Source organism: Diabrotica undecimpunctata, chromosome 7, assembly GCF_040954645.1.
Source record: "Diabrotica undecimpunctata isolate CICGRU chromosome 7, icDiaUnde3, whole genome shotgun sequence".
Lineage (NCBI taxonomy): Eukaryota > Metazoa > Arthropoda > Insecta > Coleoptera > Chrysomelidae > Diabrotica > Diabrotica undecimpunctata.
This window is the reverse complement of record NC_092809.1, coordinates 130,300,378-130,324,795: the sequence shown is the minus strand read 5'-3', so window position 1 is coordinate 130,324,795 and position 24,418 is coordinate 130,300,378. Positions and strand designations below refer to the sequence as shown.

Genomic DNA, 24,418 nt, shown 5'->3' with positions numbered 1-24,418 from the left:
AACATGGTATGACGAGGAATGTCGGAAATAGCTGGAAAAAAGACAAACAGTAAGAAAGACTTGTATACAACTGCAAACAGACCAAAGTAAAAAAGGAATATGACGACTGCCAAAAAAACAAAATAAGAAAAATAATACGCACAAAGAAAAAAAACTATGAACAACAAAAATATGAAACTATGGAGAAAGACCGGCCCAAACCAGGCTCCAGAGAATTCTATAAAGCAATTTCCTCTGAGAAAAGAGGACATATAACCAATTCTATCCATACACTGAGAGACAATCAAGGCCGTATGATAATCGACGGTAAAGAAGTAACTGAAAAATGGAAAGAGTATTTTAGGGACCTTCTAAACATCATTCAGAAAGAACAGCACAAAGAAGAGATCTATATCACAGCGGACATGCTCGTCAAAAATCCCTCCTTTGAAGAAATCCAAAAGGCCTTAAATATGCTGAAAATCACAAAGCGCCGGTTATGGACGAGATACCAGCAGAACTTCTGAAATATGGGGGAGACGCACTACATCGCCAAATCCATCAGCTAATAACGCACATATGGTTAGAAGAAAGGATACCAGCACAATGGAAGGAAAACATAATAGTGCCCATCCACAAAAAAGGTTACAAAACAAAATGCGCGAATTATAGAGGAATTTCACTCCTAAACATGGCATATAAAACCCTCTCAAACATCATTCTTAGTAGACTAATCTCTTATGCTGAAAATGTCCTAGGCGAATATCAAGCCGGTTTTAGGGCAAACAGATCAACAATAGATTAACTATTCACGCTGAGACAACTTCTAGAAAAGGGATGGGAGTATAATAGATCCATACACAATCTTTTCATCGATTTTCAATAGGCATATGATAGCGTAGAAAGAAGCCAAGTATGGAATGCCATGGCGGAGTTCTCAATACCAACGAAACTCATTAGGATGACCAAAGTATGTATGGAGGGTGGAATATCTAAAGTACGTATAAATCATAAACTGTCTGGCAGCTTTGAAATCAACAGTGGACTCATCAATAGGATGATGCGTTATCTCCACTACTTTTTAACCTTATATTAGAGAAAGCCATGAGGTCGGCTGAAATAAAAACAGAATTGCTATCGGTTCAATATCCCAAGCTATTACTCGCATGTGCAGATGACATAGATCTCGTTGGAGACTCCATCCTATCCACGAAAGACATCTTCAACAACGTGGAAGGAGCAACAAGTGAAGTAAGGCTGAAGATTAATGAAGAGAAGACGAAATATATGTGTATAAATAGAGCGACACGAAGAGACAGAATAGGACAAAATGTGATGGTCAACACCTTCAATTTCGAAAGAGTACAACGTTTTAAGTATCTGGGGGCCGTAATCACAGCTGACAACGATGTTACTGAAGAAATAAAATATAGAATCCAATCTGCAAACCGCTGTCTATTCGCACTGGATAAGCTTATAAAATCAAAAAATCTTACAAGAACTTCAAAGATAAAAATCTATAAATCCATCGTCAGACCTGTAATAACATACGGATGCGAAACGTAGACCATGACCAAAGCAAACGAAGAAAAGCTCAGACGATTTGAACGAAAAATACTTAGAAAAATTTTCGGACCTCACCATGACATCACCACAAACCAGTATAAGATCAGAACCAATATCGAATTAAAAGCACTCTACAATGACGCTGATATTGTCCAAGAAATTAAATCACAGCGACTTAGATGGGCAGACCACGTGCACAGACTGCATAACGAGAGACTTGTAAAACTGGTATGGAAGGAGATTCCCACAGGCAAAAGACCACTCGGACGTCCCAGAATGCGATGGAGAGATAAAATCCAAGCAGATCTCGGGAAAATAAACATTCCATTTGACCCTAGGTTGATGGAAGACCGAACAAATTGGAAAAAAGTTGTACAGTCAGCCAATACTCACCCAGGGTTGTAGCGCTACGTGATGATGAATTAGACGAAGAATCTCATATCTCCGTCCTCTGGTAATATGTCAAAGATATTCTAGTTTACGTCTCATCTTCGTTTCTGGTTCTGCCAGTCCACAGTATTTTGAGTATTATTTGACACAACCACCTCTAGATTTGATTCACAATATCGGCGTTCAAATTTTTAGTTTGACATCCATCAAAAATATAAACCATACGTATAGGTAATGGATTTTGACAAGAGCTATGACCTTGTAAATAACAGGTATTCTTGTGTACTGCATAGGCATGACTCTAAGCTCTTGTTAAAATCCATTACCTCTAAAATCTTGTTAAGGTTTTCACTGGTTTTTAAATTCAATGTTTTATTGGATAATAGAGGCCTACATTTTTTAATTGAGTTTCTTGTTTGTTATTCTACATTCTGATTTCAAAGGACAGATATAAATTTTTGGGTAATCGAACATCAAAGTTTTTAAATCGTTGTCCTGTTTCCAGCGTTTGATATTTTAATTCCAGTTGGATTGCGCCGTTATTAACTTGAATGGTCATTATGTATTTAGTACTATGGATTTTTATCGAGAGTTCCTAATTTCTGCATTCTATGTCTCGATTGATTATTTTATTTTCTGGAGATTGTCGATGTTTTTAGCTAGAATCACGGTAACGTCGGAATATCATACATATTGGTTATTATGTCTCCTACCATGATAATTCCTTTTTGATCTTTTAAAGCCTCCTTAAATATTTTCTCAGAATATGCATTAAAGGCAGTGAAAGAAAGTATACAGCACTGTTTTATATTTCGAGCAGTACTCATTCATGCTTTGTTGCTTATATTAATTATCGTTGTTTGGTTCCAGATATAGTTGGCAATAAGTTTATATCTTTGTCATTTAGTTGAATGCTCTGCCAGAAGGTAATTAATTTGGTATGCTGTACACAATCAAACATTTAAAATCAACGAATTTGAAAATTAAACGCCCTTTTCTACATATACATTATAAGTAGCTCACTCGCTTAGGTTGGCGACTTAATATCATAAATTTCTTACAATTATTCATTTTTTAACCCATTTGTCTTCCTGCCGTGTTCATACAATTTAATAACTCTTGAAGGCCCTAAAAACTATCGCATAAAATACCAGTGTCATCAGCGTATCTAAGATAATTAGTCAGTACACCATTGATTTTTACCCTACAGTCTTTATCTTGCAAAGCTTGTTTAAAAATTATATCCGAGTGGAAATTAAATAACAGCTTGGATATAATGCATCCCTGTCTAACTGCTCTTTGAATGTAACATTTTCAGTTAATCTCCTATCGACTTGTTCGACTGTTTTCTGCTTCCAATACAAGTTTTCTATGATACGTAGGTCTCTACCATCAATGCCTTTGGTTTTAATACGTTAAAAAGCGCTCTACGATGTACCCTATCGAAACCTTTTCGTAATCGATGAAAACCACATAAATATTTCTACGTTGGGCGCAGCATTTTTGGAGAAGTACATTTAAGCTAACAAGTGCTAACAAGTCACGGGTACCCAGAGCATTCTTAAATCCAAACTGGGTTTCATCTAGGTATCTTTTCTTAGCTACTTCACCAATAGTACACAGATCATTCAAAAGCTCAACTAGAGCACTGATGTGGTCCTCTTGTATTAGATTTAAGAGTTGAGCTGGGATGTTGTCTGATGTGATCTGATTTTGTTGCGTGACCAACTTTAGGATTTTAATGATTTATATTGCTAAGTATGTTTGGCCTGCCATCGTGAAACAATTCAGTTATATAGTTACTCCATGTTTCAAGTATTTCTCCTTTATCAATAATAACTTTTTCCATATTATCTACTAGAGTAGTAGCGTTTTTCTTATTATACAGGCCGACTACTTCACGAACTTTCTTGTGCATATTAAACATGTCATGTTTCTTTCTAATTCTTCTATTTCTGAACATCGATTAATCATCCACTTTTTTATTTGCTCGTATTTGTTTTATTTTTATTTGTTTTCTTTTGTATTTGCCCACCTTGTCCATGTATTGTCTTTTTTGTTTCATAAGGTCTAGTATTTTTTCTGTCCTCCATTGTTGTTTCTTGAATCTATGTTGCAATATGTTCTAGGATCTTGGTCATATTTTCACGAAATAATTTTTACGTTTTCTCAATATTTTCGGTTGTTCTCTTTCCTCCATATAATTATTTACATCATTTTCAATTTTACTTTTGTTAACATCTGAAGTAGTAAAATTTTGTTGCTAATGGTTTGTCTCTATTAAGAATATTAAACAAAAAAAAAGTGTGAGTCTAGTCGTTTACTGCTTCGGAAAACATAATTTGAGAAACGAAAATAAATCTTTCCAGCGTATACGCTTAGAGAGTAATGTTGTTTTTTTTAAATAACAGCCATTTCCACTAGGTATATAGAATTAAAGGCAAAATTATACTCATTTTAATCTGTTTGACGAAATTGGTATATAGACAGATTGTCTGCACAGATATATAAACACAGCCATAAAATAAGCAAAACAGTATACAAAACACATAAAGCACTCAATTACCTGGTAAAAAACAGTCACTTAATTAATACTTTAATACATCAATACAATGTAGGTGGCTTGGTTGTTATTAAATTCCATTCAGTCTTTATAGCGAAGAGATTAGGCGGAAGCATAAATGTTTATTTAAGCTGAAATTGCTGTCCTTGTATTTTATGTTTATCTATAAATATATAATTTAGTTTTTCAATCTTGCGGCCACAGTCAGAGTTGGAAAAATATTTTACAAATAAAATTAGTCTTTGTTCAGTGGTACATAGTCAAATGATCCAAAATATTTTAGGTTACTCTATTTGTTTATTACGCGTACATAGAGAATTATTATCGTTATAAAACTATATATATATATATATATATATATATATATATATATATATATATATATATATATATATATATATATTCAATCAGTTTATACCGTTCTTTAGCGTTTTCTGATCTTCAGTTTCCATTGGTCTCGATCATTTAGAAAGTACTCTTCTGTTCCTCTCGATTTTATATCTTCGTACCATCTTAGTAGGTTGATTCTGATGTCATCTGTTAATCTATGGTTTCTGGCCGCTCTCCTCTAATAATCCATTTATGTTGCTTTCAAAGTCTTTACAGCTTTCTCCTTCAGTGGCTGTATTTCTCTTCGATATTTAACAATGCTTTTGACTTGTTTTCTCTGGTTACTTCTGTGTTTAATCTCTTCATCCAAATTGTTTTCATTGGTTATGTGTATGCCTAGATATTTTTAAATTTTACAGTGATTTATTTGTTGGTGTTGCTCTTCAAACATTAGATTTTGTTGTTCTTCTCCTGTACACAGGAGAAGTTTATTCTGATTTTTGACATTTACTTCTGTAATGACAAGTCCCATTTCTGATATTCGTAAGTAAGCTTGCGTGTCATATATTCTAGATCTTTGTAGTCCTGAGCCAAGACTATTTGGTCATCTGCAAAGCATAGTGTGTCCAATGTACCGTCGTTTAGGAGAATTTCCATACTACCACATTTCCTTTTCCTTGCTCCAAGTAGATATTAAACAAAGTTGGGGACGGACAGTATCTTTGTTTAAGTTCTTTGTCTATCACAAACCCTTTTTTATGGTTTTGGTTGTGGTACACTGTCGTATACTTTTCCAGTCGTTCGTTTTTTTCTATAAGTTGGATAATCGTAAAAAGATGGTCAATAGTCGGTTTATTTTCTCTTAAGCAAGTCTGTTCTTCGGCTTAGATATCATTGTATTGTCCCTCTATTCTGTTTTTTATTAATTTTTCATAAACTCTCGACATAGTGCCTGATAGTGCTATTCCTCTGTAGTTGCCACATAATATCTTTAGTTCTCTTTTTATGTATGGTTAATATAACCGATGTTCGCCACTCTTTCGGTCTATTCTCTGCATTTATACATTTTTGTTAGACATATGTTAGTGTACATATGCTGGTTAGCTGTCTGTATAGTTTGTCGGCTCCGTATTTTAGTAATTCAGGTGGGATTTTACCTGTACTTGATGATTTTCCGTTTTTTAACATTTGACATACTTGATTTACTGTCAATTCTAAGTGGGGATGCTATTATATTTACTTCAATATTAGAGTGTGTCGTGTTTGTAAATATTATATCTTTTCCTCCATCAACACTTTTTAAAAAAATTTGTCCCATTCACGTAGACTTAGAGGAGAGATAATATCTTTAATCATTTCTTTTCAAAGATATTTAAGTACTTTTCAGCTTTTGATACTTCTACTACTTCTCAGATTAATGTTAATTTAAGAGCAGTTTTTCTTTCATTTGATTTCTTTTTATTCTTTTTGGTTATTGCACTTCGTTCCTTTCTGTAATCTGTATGGTATTCGTATTTACTGTGATCCGTTCTTACGTTCAGAAATGTGTTGTATTTATCACGTTTGATTTTTATATCCTCTTTGCTTTCTTCATTCCACCAAAAGTGTTTTCTTTGTGCTGTCTTTTCATGTTTGCCCAAAACTTTTTCTGCTACACCCTTTAAACATTTTTTTATATAGTTGTATCGGTCTTTTCATCTTGTCGTTTTTTGTACAGTATTTTTGAGCTGTAGTTGGTAAAGGTTTCCAAGTTGTACTTAATTTCCAGAGTTGTTTGATTTAGCTCCTGCGCGTCTTCTTTTTTCTTGGTCGAAGGAAAATTATTTTAGCTTTAACCAGGTGGTGATCACTTCTGTATTTGCTTTCTCTATATACTCAAATATCTTGTACCTTGAGCTTTATATTTTATCGAGTTATTACATACTCGATGATTTATTTCTTGTTGGTTGTACCCAGCTAAATTTATGTATTAAACTGACAACGTGCCTTCGTTGTCATTTAGAATGTCTTCTCCTATATTGTCTTTATACTTGCTACTGTCCGAGCAGTTAGGCCTTCTACCAGAATGATTTTCCTCGAGCTTGCTAGTTGAAAGATTTCGTATGAGAGTTCTTAAACAACAAATAAAAAACACATCGTTATCTCTTACTAAAGCAACCTCATTTACCACGTAAACTCCTTTAATGGCGACTTTACTTCCTAGCAAGTTTAGATTTAGTTTAATGATGCGCTGGCTCACGGCCTCGCAGAATGTTATGTATCTTCATAAACTTTTTCAAATAAATATGGACACTTCATGCTGGGCTCTTTTATCTTAGATATTCGCGAGAAAGAAGATAGTATTCTTCTAGGTTTCCTGACCCTTACCCTTTTTTTTAGTCTCAAAAGTAATAAAATATATATGTTAGCTCTTTTTGTTTCTAAAATTATGTCGTTATTTTTTTGTGAGATACCTTGAACGTTCCATATACCGATATTTATAATCTAGCTGTTTTCCTACCTTGAGTCGTGTTCGTTTATTCAATCGTTTCCGAGGCAGGCTACTGAAAGTTTTAACCTTTGTGTTATTTAACGAGTATCCAGTAGTTAGCCCGATGCTTCAACCCCCGTGCAGAAGGACCGTGCTTTGTTAGACTGGTTGCCTTCTCTGCAGCTCAAAGAGACCAGTAATCAAGCAATTTTATTAAACCCGGCCTGTGAAAAATGTTCTCCCCTATGAATTACGTTCGGGTGTAACAATTCATTGGAGCGAGGTGTGTTAACTCGAGTAAAAACAGAAGTCACCCCACCGCGCTCCAATGCTCCAGACCATCCCTTTCCCCCTATAGCACTCTGATGCGCGATAGAGGCACAACTATCAGCCAAATGCTCTTCATTTGGCTTTACCTCCACATGTGGAGGTCCTGGGTAATAGAACCCCAACATGGTTTCCTAACCGAATGTAAAAACTCAGGAGAGCGCATTGTCGCTATAATCCTGAAAGAGACCAATCTACCCTTTGTTTTGATTTTATACTAGCCCAGGGGGCTGCCACCTTTGCTCTCCAAACCGTTGTGAAATAAATATGTTTCTTTGTTAAATCTTTTTTTTTTGTTACAGATCAGTCCAATTCAATATATTTTTTTTTAATTTCTGACTTATTTTCAATTCCCATTAAACATACTAAAAAATATTAGAATGCCACAATAAAATAGCTATCGAACAATATTAAAGCTAAATCATCATCATCATTTTGGCTTTACAACCCTGTGTGGGTCCTAGCCTCCCCAAGAATTTTTCTCCAGTCGTCCCTATCCATCGCCTTCCTCCGCCAAGCACGTATTTCCATATTTCTCATGTCTTCATTTTTGCTAAATGATACTTTAAATTATAGAAATTTCAGAGTCAACTTTTAGGTACGTGATATAAGTGCTAAAAACTGAGTCTGATGTTGAGCAGAGATTTTTGAACGGAATTTTAAAGTTGCGTCTAAGTGCAATAAATAAAAAATATACCATAAATAAATAGCAAATAAAAAGTATGAAGTTTTTTTTTAAAAATAGTTTTGTTCTTTTATTTCTGTACACATGTGCCTTGATTACGCCGTGATAATATATAAACCTAGAAGTAGTAAATTGTTTGGATCGTTCGCATGATCTTAATAGATTCGTTGTGTAGTCGATATAAATATTAATCATATATTATAATTATATCGAGATAAATTGATCGTAAAAAAAGAAACTAGTACATGGGAATGGCCAGAATCTCGATTCGTGCTTATTATTTTTTCAGTTTATTACATTACGATATCAAGTTAATTATAAGATATCATCATAAGTTTTCTTTTTAACTGTTGAGAAAGTTTTGATTTCCTTTCGGTAATTATAAATTTATACCTTATTTGGGTGGTAATATTTTAATAATATAGACATTTATTAACATTGTTTATAAGATCTCTAATTTTTTTTTAATTTTGTTCGCTTCAATTGAAATTTTTTAAGAATATTTGCATTTTCAATTCCAGGCTTTATATTTTTCATTGAAAGTATATAACTATTATCAATGTTTAAAACAGTTGATAAAAAAAACGACAAAATATAAAATTCATTAAATAAAATAAATAAAAACAAAGCCATACAACAGATGAAATAATCTCCCAAAATTCACGCGTAATAGTAGGTTATCGTTTATCGTTAATATATTAAATATACAGCGTGATAGCTTAAAGCTCAGGATTATTAAAAATAAAATATTTTACGAAAGAACAACACAATTTTATTGTTAGATATATTTAGAACAAAAGGAAGATTTCATGAAAATGTGATTGAAGAAATGATTAACTACAATCAATGAATAACTATATTTGTCATTTTCCAAAGACATACTGATTAAATTAAGCAATGGATTCCAACGTTACTTGATGTAAATTCATTTTATTTAAAAATAAAACATTGAAAACTTTTATTTTCAACACTTCAAAGTGCCTTTCTCTAGTGATTTATTTTTGTATGCGTTTACACTTGCGAGAATATGCGTCTTCAACTGAATAAGTTGAAAAGGGGAGAACTGTTTGTCTCCAGTTGGTCATGGAAAAATTTGAAATTGGTCATTAAAAGATTAATTATCGTCTAGAAGGTAAAATGCTTACGTAGAAATTTTTTTTCTATTATTGAAAGCCCTTTTGTTCTGCTATACGTTTGGTAAGAGTTCTACCAGTTTGACCGATGTAAGTTTTTGGTCTTCTTTATATGAAATGAAAAATATGAAATTCTTCATATTTAAGACGTTATTTGATTTAAATTTTGATAAAAAAAGACTCCAAAAAGGGAGGCCTGAACTTTTTTTTGTTTAAATTTTGCCTAATGCAATGTTAAAAAACCGAAACTATGATTTTATAGTAGGTGATATGATAGACAGAGTTCAAAAATATAGAATGTTTGATGAGCCTAAAAGTACATCAACAATTCTTACACAGTCAAAATGATGTAAATAAAGAGTAAGGGGAACGATTATATCTGGACATAAAGAAATGCTGTGAGGGACGGGTAGATTAATATGATGGGTTCACCGAGAACAACAAAATTAATCTCTTTTTAGAATAAGGCATACAAGAATCTTTACAGAAGCTCTGAATAGAATAAATTTAGATATATTGTCTTATGCCCAGCAAAAGGATGGACTAAAAAAATTTCTTTTTTTTTTCTTTACGCGAATGAACTTGTAGAATTAATAGAAATTATAAATAAAAAATTATGAAAAAGTATAGTATCATTACCCAAATCAGATGTACATTATTGGAAAGTACGAAATATACTGCTTATAGTTTATGCTACGCAGTTTTTAGTGTATACAGTGTATCCCAAAAGTAACACATAAAATTTACAATGTTATTCTTGATAGAGTTTGAGAAAAACACAAAAATATGTCGGTTTAATTTTTAAATTGTAATTTTTTGTTGCCCATCTAATTTTTATCTGTTATATTTGTTTAAATTATGACGTCATCGACTTTTTTTAATAGGACACCCCATATTTAATTAAAAAGATGAATCCTTAGCTATCCTTTTCCAATTATTTTATGAAATAGTCGACGAAATCTTTTATAATACAGCAGGAAGAAAATAGCAAAAATATAAGATGAATGAAATAAGTCTTACTGAAATCAGATGTTAATAGACGGTACATCCACATCGTCTTTATTAGGTAACATGACTGCTAAGGCTGGGTTAGTATAAAAATAGTCTAAATAAACTTTTTGCATTTAAATTACCATCTGTTGTGCCATTCTCCATTGTTTAGGCCTCTCTTACTAATGGCGTCGTCTAGTTGGTTCCTCCAGGATCTTCAGGGTCGTCCTGTTTTCTTATATTCCTATAGGGCTCCATTGGGTTATTCTCTTTAGCCATCTGCTGTCTCTAGTTCCTCTTACATGTCCATACCACTTTAGTCTTTTTTGTTCTATATGTGTTAGTATGTCTGTTTCTATTGATGTTCTTTGATTTATTTCGTCATTAATTCTCCTATCCATTCTTGTTACTCTGCAGCATCTTCGCAGGCATTTCATCTCTGTTGCTTCTATCTTACTACTGTTTTTCTTATTTATAATCCAATTTTCAGCCCCATAATGTCACAATACTTCGCACTAATGTTTTATAAATCTGTGTTTATTCTTCATATTTAGGTGTCTATCCCACTGAGTTAGGTTGTCAGATTGCTGTTCTTGTTTTTCCCAATCTTTGCTTAATTTCTTTCTCTGTTGTTGTCTTTTTCGTGATTATAAACCCCAAGTATTTGAATTTATCCTTTCCTTTGATTGTTACGTTGTTGTCAATCTGTAGATTTTTGTCTTCTTCACTTATAGATAGGTACTCTGTTTTTGCGAGGTTAATATCTAGGCCAGCCTTGGTATATTCTTCTTGTAGTTTCTTCATTATGTAACTGAGGTCATCTTAGTCTTGTGCAATAACTAATTGATCGTCTGCAAAACTTAACGTATATAGGTATTCGTTCCGTACCGGTACTCCCATGCTTTCGCATTTTCTTTTCAATGTAGTCGAGGCATTCTCTAAGTTTATTTTGAATAGGGTTGAAGATGTGGAACAACCCTGCAGGAGCCCTTTTGTTGTGGTAAAATCTCCTATGATTCTTGTTCCCATTTTAATGGACACTTTATTTTCTTTATACAGAGCTTTTGTAGCTTCTATATGTTCCGTCTGTATTTCTAATGTGGTCTATGTGGTCTATACATGATCTTCCTGCCGTGAAGCCTGCCTGATCCTCCCAGATTTTGCCTTTTATTACTTGCTCTATCTTTTCTCGCAGTATCTTCCCATATAATCTAGTCTTTATCTCATATTTAAATGGACAACCGTTTTGGAAAATTACTTCATTAAAGATAGTTTATGTCAAATAAACATGGACTATTATTAATTTTTAAACATGGAACATTATTAATTTTTATAATCTTTTATCTCAATTATCTATAAAGCAGATAATAAAGGGTTAATATATTAACGAGAACAACAAAAACTGTGATACTAGTAGTCGTTAACAGCAACTGTCAGAATACAAAATGAGCTCACTGAGAACTTTTCAATATTCAAAGGATTAAAGAAAGGAGATAGGCTGGCGGCACCAACACTGTTTAACCTGAATATTGTTCAACCTGAAAGACAATTAAACACGTACGCACAGTTGAATTAGAGGACGATGTTAAAACTATGGAAAGTTTCATTAAACAAGGATAGAACAGAAGAACCAGAAATTAAAGGAAGAATGGTAAAGGAAAACAAAGCTTATTTTTAAATCCTCAATATGTTCCGCTCCAAAAACACACACTAAAGATCGAAAATCAGGGTCTACAAAACTATTATCAGACCAATCGTATGTTATGTATGCGAGTTTCAAAGTCTTTCAAGGAAAAGTCATAATGAAGATATTTGGACCTATTAACGAAAACTGAATCTATCCAACATCCATACTACCATCCGAAAAGAGCCCTCGGATAGGTCGCAAGATCAAAAGGAAGGTCTCAAAAAAAGTGGTAGGATGAAGTGGCAGCGGACCCGCAAAATTTTCTAGACGTAGTACCATGGAGAAGATCGACGCGGGACCGGCAAGATTGGAGGCATAGTTTGGAGAAGGCCAAGGCTCGATTTGGAATGTAGCGCCATTTGAGAGAGAGGACTAAATTCTATACCGTTGAATTTGTCTCTGAAAAGATTATTCGTTTCTTTAATTCAATATTAGAGGTGTCTTATATAAAAAAAATAATGAAAGATGTAAATATGTATATAACATAGATAGATTCTCTAGCAGGAACAAAATTATGAATTTTGTGTGTTACTTGTGTCACAAATTGTATAATAAAACGTATCGCTAAAGTCTTGTATATTTTAATTTCCTGTTTCTATATTGCCCGAAATTAGGTTTTTCCCTTTGTACTAGTTCTGAGAATAAGTTACCAACGTTATCATTTTTATTCAATTTCTTAGATTAGATTAAACGAACTAACATTTTGTACTAACGCAAAACTGCCATAAATATGGGTCAAATGTACGCGTAGTGACGGCACTGAAGATTTAAACACTCTTTTTTTAATATAGACATTTAATAGATATTGTTGCACAAATTGACATTATATTGAAACACTTCTATTTTTTTATTTATTTTAATCCAGGCCAGTCAAGAAAATTGAAAAAAATACCTAATTTTTGGAAAAAAAATTGGTGTTTACAATGTTTTTAAACTTTTTTTTTGTCAAAAATATGAAAAATATAGTCAAATTATATGTGTTGAAAAACCAACCAATCACTTTTTATCATTATTCATGACATATTTGAATATGTTTAGTGCTAAGCTATAATTTTCTAGAATATAGCATAGTACAAAGGCTCATTATACAGAAGATTTTTTCTTATAAAGCCATTGTTTTTCGCTATCAATTTGTAGTATATAAAAAAAATCCTAGTTATACATATATAAAAAATATCTGTTTATACAAGGTGATTCAATGAAACGGTACGATTTCAAACAAACAAAAAAACTGAAAAAATATCTTTTTATTAAATTTAATAAAAAAAACGTATACTGTACAGATGGAAATTAATGTGTAAGTGGAGAAATATTCAGTTTTTGAAGATGATATTGGAAAGGTGGCCTCCATTTTGTCGGACACATTCCTTCAACCGTGGTACAAAGCTGTTTACGACATTGAATAACATTTCATGAGGTCTTGCTTCCACTTCTTCGCGTATCCGTTCGTTTAAAGCCTCGCTAGTTCTTGGGGGGTTACTTTGAAAGTCTCTCTGGACTTTCAAAGTAACCCCCCGGTTACTTTGAAAACTGGACAGATTGAAGGAATATATAGCAGAACTGTTCAGTGACAACCAACACATTGAAGTATATGAAAACGTCGAGAATGGACCAACAATAACAAAATCAAAAGTAAGATCTGCTATAAGTCGTCTAAAAAACAAAAAAGCTCCAGGACCTGATGGAATATATGCTGAGGTATTGAAATTGATAGAAGATAATCAACTTGACTTTATGACAGAATTATTTAACCGTATATATGAAACAGGAACTTAACCAAAAGATTGGTACATGTCCATATTTATACCACTGCAAAAAAAAGCAAATACTAAGAAATGTAAAGAACACCGAATCATTAGCCGCAGTAACCACTCACTCAAAATATTCTTAAACATCATCCATGCTCGCATATACAAGAAATTGGACGAGGGTATTGCTGATGTCCAATTTTAATTTCGCAGCGGTCTTGGCACAAGAGAAGCACTTTTTAGCATACAAGTATTGATACAACGAGCAAGAGATGTTAATACAGATGTCTTTTCCTGTTTCATTGACTTCGAAAAGACATTTGACAAAGTACACCATGAGAGCCTTATTGAAACTTTGCGAATCGCAAACATCGATGACAAGGATGTAAGAATAATAGCCAATCTCTATTGAAAACAGGTAGCCAAGATTCGAGTAGACAATCAATTATTCCATGAAGTCCCAATACAAAGAGGAGTACGACAAGGTTGCATACTCTCACCTTTGCTGTTTAATGCGTACTCTGAACATCTATTTCGAGAAGCTTTGGGAGAAACGACTGATGGCGTGATTGTTAACGGTGAAGTAATAAATCATCTAAGAGATGCAGACGACACTGTCATTGTTGCGGATAGTGCTGAAGGATTACAAAGACTGATAGATCAAGTAGTTAACATCGGTAGAAAATATGGAATGAAACTTAATAATAAGAAGATGAAAATTATGATCATAAGCAAAAACCAAGATACAGATGCAAAATTTATGGCAGACAATGAGGTATTGGATAGAACAGAAAAAATAAAATACCTAGGATACAACATCACTCAGCTGGGATCACTCATACGAGATTAAATGTAGGATCGAAAAAGCAAGGAGTGCCTTCCAACAGATGAAGAAAGTTCTCTGCAATTTAACCTTGAACTTACATCTCCTACTCAAAATCCTTAATTGTTATGTGTTTTCTGTTCTTATGTATGGAACAGAGGCATAGACACTCACTGATGCGTCTTGTAGACGGTTGCAGTCTTTCGAGATGTGGTGCTATCGTCGCATGCTTAGAATATCATATGTACATCATACAACTAACGACGCAGTAATGCAACGTTTACAAAAAGAACCTGAAGTCTTGAAATCCATTAAAGAAAGAAAGTTAGCATACTTCGGACATATAGTGGGAAATGAAAATAAATACAGAATACTACTATTGATATTAGAAGGGAAAATAGAAGGAAATAGAGGACCAGGACGCCGCCGAATATCCTGGCTTAAGAATTTGAGACAGTGGACAGGTATGACCACCACAAACCTATTTCGAACAGCTGCTAATAAAATACGATGGGCCATTGTGGTAGTCAACATTCATAGAGGATAGGCACTGGCAGAAGAAGAAGAAGTCGCAGGTAACTTCGAGGACTTACGTGTAATGAGTTTCGCATCGCTTCAATATTGTGGTTTGCGAGCAGTTCTGCCACTGCCACCTCTTTTCTGTGATGTTGAACCACTTCTTTCGAAGTTCCTAACACAGGTCTAAATAACCTTGTTAGACGGAACTGGAGCGCGGGGCGGCAAATGGTAGTGTAAGTTAAAAGCTCGTTCGACACGCACAAAACTTTTACCATTTTTGTAATAAACGTTCACAGCAAATACGCGTTGTTCATCCGACATTTCTCCATGATAAGTAAACTTCCCACTCTCTATCATTCTCTAGATTCACAACGTTTACGTCTCAAGCCCGCGGTACCTCTATTTTTTTGCCAGCAGTGTCACCAAATCGTACCGTTTCACTGAATCAAAATGCTAATCTACAGAAAGGAAATATGCGATCAAAATTGGTAAAACAAGTTTTATTTTACTTGTTTTATTTAGCTTTATTTAGCTTATTACACCATAGAAATTTGTAAGGAGACAACAAGTAAACTAAGAAGGAAATATAAGAAGAACACGACAAAATTTTAATGTTTTTCAGAAAGGGAAACCAAAGGAAGAGCAGTGCTTTAACATATTTATTAGAATATTTATGTGTACACCAAAAATGTGATAAAATTTTTGATCAAATGAATAACTGGTATTCCTAAAGAAAATATATTGCCAATATGTATCATTTAAATAATGATTCAAATTGAGAAAGATTTCCTGCAGTTAAATCAGTTGAATAATAGATTTAACTGTATATAATATATAATTACGTATAAATATATGTGATAAAATCAGATTCATATTCCAATAGTATTTCGCAAAATATTGTAATTACCAATTTTTACATCAAAATATTTATGCGCTTGGCCTAATAGATACCTATTTAAATATTAAACATTGGGAAAGGTAAGAATTTTAACATATTTTCTTATTCTTAAATCAACTATAAAAAAATGTAGACAATTTTGTAACATTTGGGTATGTTTCAACTGCTTACAACTGAAAAATAAACTCATGTATTGTAAACACAAAATACTAGATCGGATCACAAAGATCAGATAGCACACAAACACACTCAAAAGAATCCCCGAGCTGAATGAGACTTGCATACTCGTAGGAACATTTGGGTATACAATTCATTGGGGTGAGGAGGATTGGTCCAAGTAAATCAAGGATGAATCATCCGAGCCCTAATGGTCTCCAGGCCCTTCAAAGATCACACAGTTCACAATGTGAATTGTCGAGCATATACTCACTTGTATGTCGACACACATTTTCTTTCAGTTTGATTTTATATTTGTCTCGATACAGATAATTGTTGAGAACATACCAAAAGACATCGTTTGACTCAATAGCGCCATAGTAAAAATATAATAATATTAATATTGTACAACATTTTTATTGTTCTGGCGCCAATTGCATTACTAGCCCAAGGGACCAACGACTTGTACCCTCTGAAGCACGGTGGCGGCTCTTTTTAGTTTTAGAAATGAAAATTCTCCTTGGTGCCCAGAATTGCACCCATTGTGCAATTGTCGCTCTGGCTTAGAAAGCCAGTATCTCTGCCGCTAGCTACGACCACCTAAAGCTTTTGTATTTTTCTAAACTCTTATGGCTTTTTTGATAAAATCCCCAGTAGTTTCAATGTTCGATGACAATCAGCTCTAAAAAATATATTGGCACGTCCACTTCATGATTAAAAAAATAGTCATTGCATGGCATCCAAACAAGTATTTTAAAAAAATTGCTATTTTTAAACTAGCTCTTACTCTAACTATACATAGTGCTTGTACTTGATTTGTTTTGCAATTCGTAGAATATTTTAAAGAAAAAAAATTCTAATTTATCTTCTTTTAGTAAACAAAGTAGTATTTAAAAAAAAAAGTAGTAGTACTAATAATACTGAATGAATTATTGCCACACTTTATTTACGATCAAACACCTTTCCTAATGTTTAAAAAGTAATAAAATTGTGAATATATGCTTAAATTATAGAATTATGTATAAAATGCATTTTGTTATTACAGATTTAGTAACAATAAAAGTTTGTTATGAATGTTGTATTTTATTACTGACACTTATATTCGCAATTTCTACTATTGAATAATTCAAACATAAAAATAAGAACCTTACATTTTCGACGAATGTGTTTTGTTAATTATGCTGATAGATGCGTGGTTATTTATATTGCAGTTTTCCTTTGAACAATGACATAAGCTTAACAGTAAATTACACTTTTTTCTTTAGTATGAGTACGATGAGCATTCGATTATAATATGTGTTTTTTTATTAGGAAGAACTTGTCTTACCAGCTCTTCCTGATGATTGGAAAACCATTAAACACTTGTAGGAGAATCGTAAGACGCGAATTGAAAAAAAAAATTACCATATATATTATTTTAAATTTAAAATCTGCTTCACTTTCGCATCACAACAATATAAATTTGTAACCTATTATACTATCGGCATTTAAAAATTTATATCCAATATTACATGAAAATATCGTTATAAGTTTAACGTCCTGTATACCTAACTACAAAGGAATATGAGAATAATCTACTAGACCAGGGAAATAAGGATTTTTCCATGACATTCTTTGATACAGGTATCTAACCTGCTTTAGATAAATATTTATCTTTAAAAATTTCAAGAAGTTTTACTTAATAGTTATTGCAAATGTTCAAATTGTTTATCCAACAAAAGCTTTTATCTACAACGTTATTATACGTAAACTATTTGGTCTACATGAATTCTGAAAGCACCAAATTAAAGAAAAAGGCTTATTTTATTAAATTCAATCATTTAGGAATTAAAAAGTTTACGTTAAATATTGTAAAATAAGATTGCAAAAGTACAGTGATATTAGCCCGCGCTCACACAAACAGTGGTCAGGAGTTCCGAGTTCTACGTTCAGAGTTCTGCGTTCTTTTTTTGTAGTTCCGAGCGGACACATGCGGTGGTCAATGTTCCAGTTTCATTTTAAGTACCTATTGAACGTGAAACATTACTTTTAGCATTACTTTTGTTGAGCGTGGAGGTGTCCAAGAAAAAAGGAAATGTTGGGTGCAGAGTGCACCCAATTAACGGCAACCGAAAAGATCAATGAGAACCTAATTATTTAACACGTAAAGTGCCATGGGGACAAACGTTGTCCCCCATTTGCATATATTGTTTTCCATGCATGTGGCCGTGGGGGACACATGCTGTCCGACAGGTCAGTTCACACTTCTAGCCGCGTCTCACTACGTTTGTTAAACAGATCCGATTAAGATATATGTAAGCGGTGAGAGCATGTATTGGACAATATGGACCATTAATTGGTTTGGGTGTCAGAGAATTTTACGATAGGTTTGAAGAAGGATTTTCTACAATTAAAAAAATTAAATATTTTAGCATTTCAGAAATCTTTATTTTGACGTAGATGCATGTTTTTTAAAATAACAAGGTAAACAATAAGATTTCGAACACTTATTGTAATACAGTTTTGTTTTCGAGGTTTTGTTTTTGGCACCTGTTCTTGCCGATTTTATTGAGAGTTCTGCGTAGCACACGAAACAGGATCGGCTTTTTTCGGTTTCTATGAGCTCGTGTTGATCAAGTTTTGTAAGTCGTAAAACGTACATATATACTTATAATAATATCATTTTTTTTTAAATACACATTTTACCCTTTATGACTTCCTCACGAAATTCTGTGATGGCCATTTTGTTATTGGTTACTTTTTGATGTAATAAATAGGAATTCACAATAGCAGCGCCAATAACAAGCTCGATTGCCAACTTCCTATACCATTTAACTCATCTCCGTAGAGATGAATTATATGATTTCATCTGATCTAAAAACAATTTTACAGTAACAAAAAAAATGTTTTTAAATAATAAAGTTACCTGATAAATCAATATAGGCCTTATGTTTGTTGTATTCCAGCACACTTTTGAGCTTCAATAATTCACCTGAACGTCTGTTGACCACCACCATTTCCGGTAAAAATTTTATGTTTAGCATAAAGACATCCCTCTTGTCCTTCCATTTTTTTACAAAAATGCCAATATTGCTTTCTTATGCAATAGCTTCTCCACGTTTTAATTCACCAAGGGTTTGTTTCTAAACAATTAGAAATTGAAAAAGAACCATTCGAAAGATTAAGAGGTCTAAGTTTAGACAAAAAAAATTAACGATTCCTTTAAAAATGTACCGCCCGTGATGCGCTAAAACTAAAAGATTTAAAAGCGAAGCGATTTTACTATTTTAAAAACAATTCATAAATTTAAATTTATAAAAGTCGCAATATCTCCGGCAAGAACCAACGAAAATTGATGTATTTCTTTTTTAATTTGGGATACCTTGTGGCATAGATCATAAAAATGCGTTTAGTTAATTTGTGAATTGTTTATTTAACCGAGTAATTTGATCAAACAATTTAAAATAAGTATTTATTTTGCAAACTTTTACTTTTCTCTTACTATTATGATTGGTAGAAAACATTACGAAATGATAAGCAACGTAAATAGTTATTAGTTATAAATAATATCATTTAACAATACAAAGTTTGTAACAATTAATTTGTTAACAACATATTTGTAATGTTTTTCAGGCAAGAAAAGTAGTTGTGAAAATAATAAGCATAATTTAAGAAAAATTAACACGTATAGATTTAATGTTCTTAATGTTATTAAAAAATGATTTTTTTTGTAAAATTTATTTTTAAAAGATATTATTTATAAGTAATATATATATATATATATATATATATATATATATATATAAACTTTTAAGTATATTATTTTATAACCTTTTCTACTAATAATAAAAAAAAGTAAAATTTTGAAACATAAATATTTATTTTAAATTGTTTAAACAAATTACTCTATTACATAAATAATTCACAAATTAGCTAATTCATTTTTTTATAATCTACGCTACGAAGTACAAAAAATCAAAAATAAAAACAATAATTTTTATGTAGAACCGGAGATATCGCGACTTTTATAAATTTGAATTTGTGAATACAAATAGTTTTTAGAATAGTAAAATCAAGAAATATAAAAGAGCTAACACGTGTTCTATGACATTGTATTTTTATAATTCGTGGAAAAATGCCAACATTTCGAATAAAAAAAATTAACTTTCTGTTGATGCGTCATGTATAATTCCTATATGTGTTGGTATAAAATAGCCTTTCTTTTTAATTTGGTACTTTAAAAATTCATGTAGACCCAATAGTTAAATTTAAATTTTGTAATAATAACTGTTAAGTGAAACTTCTTGAAATTTGTATAACTGCGTATACGTGACATTGTTCCTATTATCAGGCGAAATTAAAGTTTTTTGTGCATTTTTAAAAAAGTTATTATTTTTTAACAAATCGATTTTTAAAGCTATTTTTGCAATAATTAATCAACAAATTAACAAAAATAACTTTACATACTCTCATTCTAAAGTGTTTTTTTGCTTTTTCAGTAAAATTGTGTCATTTTTTCATATAATTTTCCGATCTTCACTCTTAAGGTGAGTTTTCACTAAGCGCCAAAATGTTTGCAAATGATTGCAACTGTTAGCAAACAATTGTATTTGGTTGGTGTAGGCAGATTTGAGAACGCTCCCAAACAATTGCAAACGTTTGCAATTGTTTGGCACGGTTCCGTGGGCTGTCGGTACTTCAAAGGGATTCGTTGTTCGTGAGTGTTTGGTGGAGACACTAGGTTTTATAGTCTGTCATATTAGAAAGGAATATTTTGTTTTCGGTGAGCGATTAGTCGAGACTTATTTGTTTTTTACAAAAAAATGGAATGGGTTAATGAGAAATGTTTAGAAATAATTGAATTTTACAAAATAAAACCAGAAATATGGAATGCCAGTCAAAAGCTATACTACAATAAATTTAAAAAATTCATCATTTAGAAGTGCTATTGAACTTCTCCTTTTTAAAAAATTTGATATCCAAAATCTATGATTTCTTCTTTTTTTTTATATTCTCGTTTTTATATAAATATAATATATAATAACGGATTTATTCCGGTTGTCGCCACTTTTCCGCCCTCAATTTCCATCTTTTTCTGTCATATGCAGTTGCCTCTTCTAAGTCTCTTGCCGCCATTGCTTCATCAATATCGTTGCGCCAACTTCTCCGTGATCGTCCTCTCTTTCTTCTTTCAGGAGGGATCCATTCCAGTACTCTTCTAGGCCATCTCTACTCTGGCACTCTTTTAACATGTCCGAACCAGATTAATTGTTTTCTTTCTATGTCATCATTGATATTTCGCTCCATTTTTATTTCGTTTCTTATTTGTTCGTTTCTAACTCTCTCCAGTTTCGATCTACCGCAGCTTCGTCTCAGATAATCCATTTCTGTTGTCATAAGTTTGTTTCTATTAGCTTTGGTGACGTCCCATACTTCCGAACCGTAAAGTGTAATACTTTGGACTATACTACCGTAAATGTGTTTTTTGGTTTCTCGTCGAATTGTTTTTTGCCAGAGAAGAGAGTTTAAGGCACGGTTCGCTGCTCTGCCCTTGTTTATTCTTTCCCTGATTTCATCTGGGCTATTTCCCTTCTTGTTGAAAATGACCCCCAAATATTTGCAGGATTGCATGCCTTTGATTTTGTCGTCTTCCAAAACTAGGTCACATATTTTATCTGTTTCCACTAAGAGATATTCACATTTTGTCATATTCACGTTTAGAAGTGCCACCTCATATTCTTCTTGTAGTTTTCTTACCATATAGCTAAGATCGTAGCTGTCTTCGGCAATTACTCTCAAAAATTCTCGTTTTTTATTAACTTAAACATGATTATAAAACTAGTCGCACATATAACTTCTCTTCTCGAAGCCATTTTGTACAAACAAGACGGAACGATGGCAAATGTTTACAAACTTACTCAAATTCTGGAGCTCTTGTTTAGACAAACTATGCCAAACATGTGTTGGCAAACGTTAGGAAATGTTTGCTAATGTTTGTGTGTAGATGGTTGTAAATGTTTTTTTGGTGAAAACGCACCTTTAGTATTTTAAATCAAATAGCAATCTTACATTGTTTATATATTATTTAGAAGTAAAGAATAACGTTTAATGTTTTGCGTATTTTGTTCACCAAATTTATCAAAATCAGTTGTTAGATACCTGTATTAAAGAGTGTCACAAAAAGGCTTTTTATTTCCTAATTTCTCTGGTCTTTACGTAGGTCGATTATATTATCCCATTTAAAACGAATTATAATTGCCATCATTTATTTAAAAAAAAATGATCTCCTTTCAACGTAACTCCACGCATTAAATTATGAATAAATTTTATAAAACAAAACAATAAATGTTAATACGTTCTCAGTAACAATTAACATAAAATTCAGCCGATAATCTAGATACCTTACCATATAAGTTAAATACATCCCACGCCGTTTAACCAAGAGAGTAATACCGACAGGTTCATTTTCTAATGTTAATAACAACAATCACGTGGGAATTGTTTTAACAAAATAGTCGATATTGTACATTTTTGTGTAGGTTAAAACAAATAATATATGTTACAGGTCCCAGAGCACCTTGGGTAGATTTAGTAAATCAACATCCCGCTTAGTGAACGGTCAGCATCACACAGACGAAAGAAATTCGCAAACACTGCCGCGCCATCTGCCGAAACAAGAAGCCCCTCCAAGACCGTTAACAAACAGATCAAACAGTACTATTAACGTTTCGATCATCAACACAGTGTCATCTCCTAGGAAGCTGGATGGTCCTGTCAAACCACAGCGCACGTTTAAATCAAATCTGTCTAGAAGCAAGAGTTTAAACGTACACGGAGGTATGTACGCGTCAAATCCGGCACTCAATCAACCAGTGGGGCTCAAAAGTCCTGGATTAATTTCAAGTCTTAACCGAAGCCACAAAGATATCAGTGAAGAATCTTACACTAGCCGTTTTGCCCGAAACGGTATAAGTGACCATAGTGAAAATAAAAAAGTGTTTCTATCTTCCCTTAAAGACAGGGCTCCAGAGCTCTTTAAAACCCTAGAAGAAAACGAAAGCTACAAAAATGGCAGAAGCTACAATGGGGATATTTACGAGCCTCCAACTAGACTACGAGATACTAAGATAGTAAGTTCTACTCCAAATCACTCTGTTTACCGTAGAGGTAGTGCATCCAGTACAGATTTTTCGGAAACTTATCATACTACTACAAGAAGTGATGACCCGCACAATCCAACGGTAACAAATACTACAAAGAGTTTCAGTAGAAGAACTGTACCATCTCACAATGGAAGAGGTTTGGAAACTATACAGTCCAGTGAGACTAAAATTACTAAAAGTAGCCATTATAGAGGAGGCCACGAACCGGCCAAGAAATACCATGAAGATAGATGGTATAATAGTTCTGGGTCAAAACCGGTCGTAATCGAGGTTAGAAATTATAATTAGTGTCTTTTGTGCCTATAATTATTTTAACTTTATTTTTAAAGTGTAACTTATAATTTTGTTTATTTTATTTCATTTAACGATATCTAGATTTTAACAATAATAAACTTTGTTAATACAATTGATGTAGTTCTTTCTTTTCCCTTTTTTGTTTATAATAATATTGTACTAAAGTACTATCTTTGTATGAGATAATATTTCATATTATGTACTTCTTTTAGAACTTCTTGTATCTTTGACACCCGTTTAAATATAATAAAATTAACCAGTCAAAGCAGTAAAGATGTTTCCTTGATTTTATTTGGCATCCGGAAGGAATTCAATGATATTTATTATTTAAAATTAATTTCACTTTCATATCTTCAAACAACTGATTTAAATTTTTAATTTGTTGATCGTCTGACCTTTTACTTTTATAATCCAGTTTTTGCCTTAAATTTTCTATGCATTTTTTAATTTTTCTTTTATTTACAAGAAATCTGTAACTATTTTCACTTGAAATTTTTTATTGTATAATTGGGAGGTAGTAGGTCTCAGTTTCATTATGCAATGTTTGTGTGTTTTCGATATTTCCACAATTTTCAGTCGATCCTCTTATTTACTTTCTTATCGTCCTTATCTCTATCTACCTTATGTCTGTTTTCACCTATTCACTCCAACGTAGCTTCGGTTTATCTTTTAGTTGTTTTGTATGTATACTTTATTTTTACTCTCAAGGGTTTTTTCT

General features: G+C 32.6%; 1 protein-coding gene across 6 annotated transcripts in view; it reads left to right on the top strand.

The window, feature by feature from the left end:
- The window catches only part of chas (chascon), a 380,862-nt gene extending 357,050 nt beyond the window's left edge, over window positions 1-23,812 (top strand). For all 6 annotated transcript variants that reach the window (XM_072538203.1, XM_072538198.1, XM_072538199.1 and 3 more), the window contains one exon: window positions 22,809-23,812. In XM_072538203.1, coding sequence (XP_072394304.1) covers window positions 22,809-23,694 — 886 coding nt within the window. In that variant the 3' untranslated portion in view covers window positions 23,695-23,812. The remainder of the gene's footprint in view (window positions 1-22,808) is intronic.
- The last annotated feature ends 606 nt before the right edge of the window (window positions 23,813-24,418 follow it).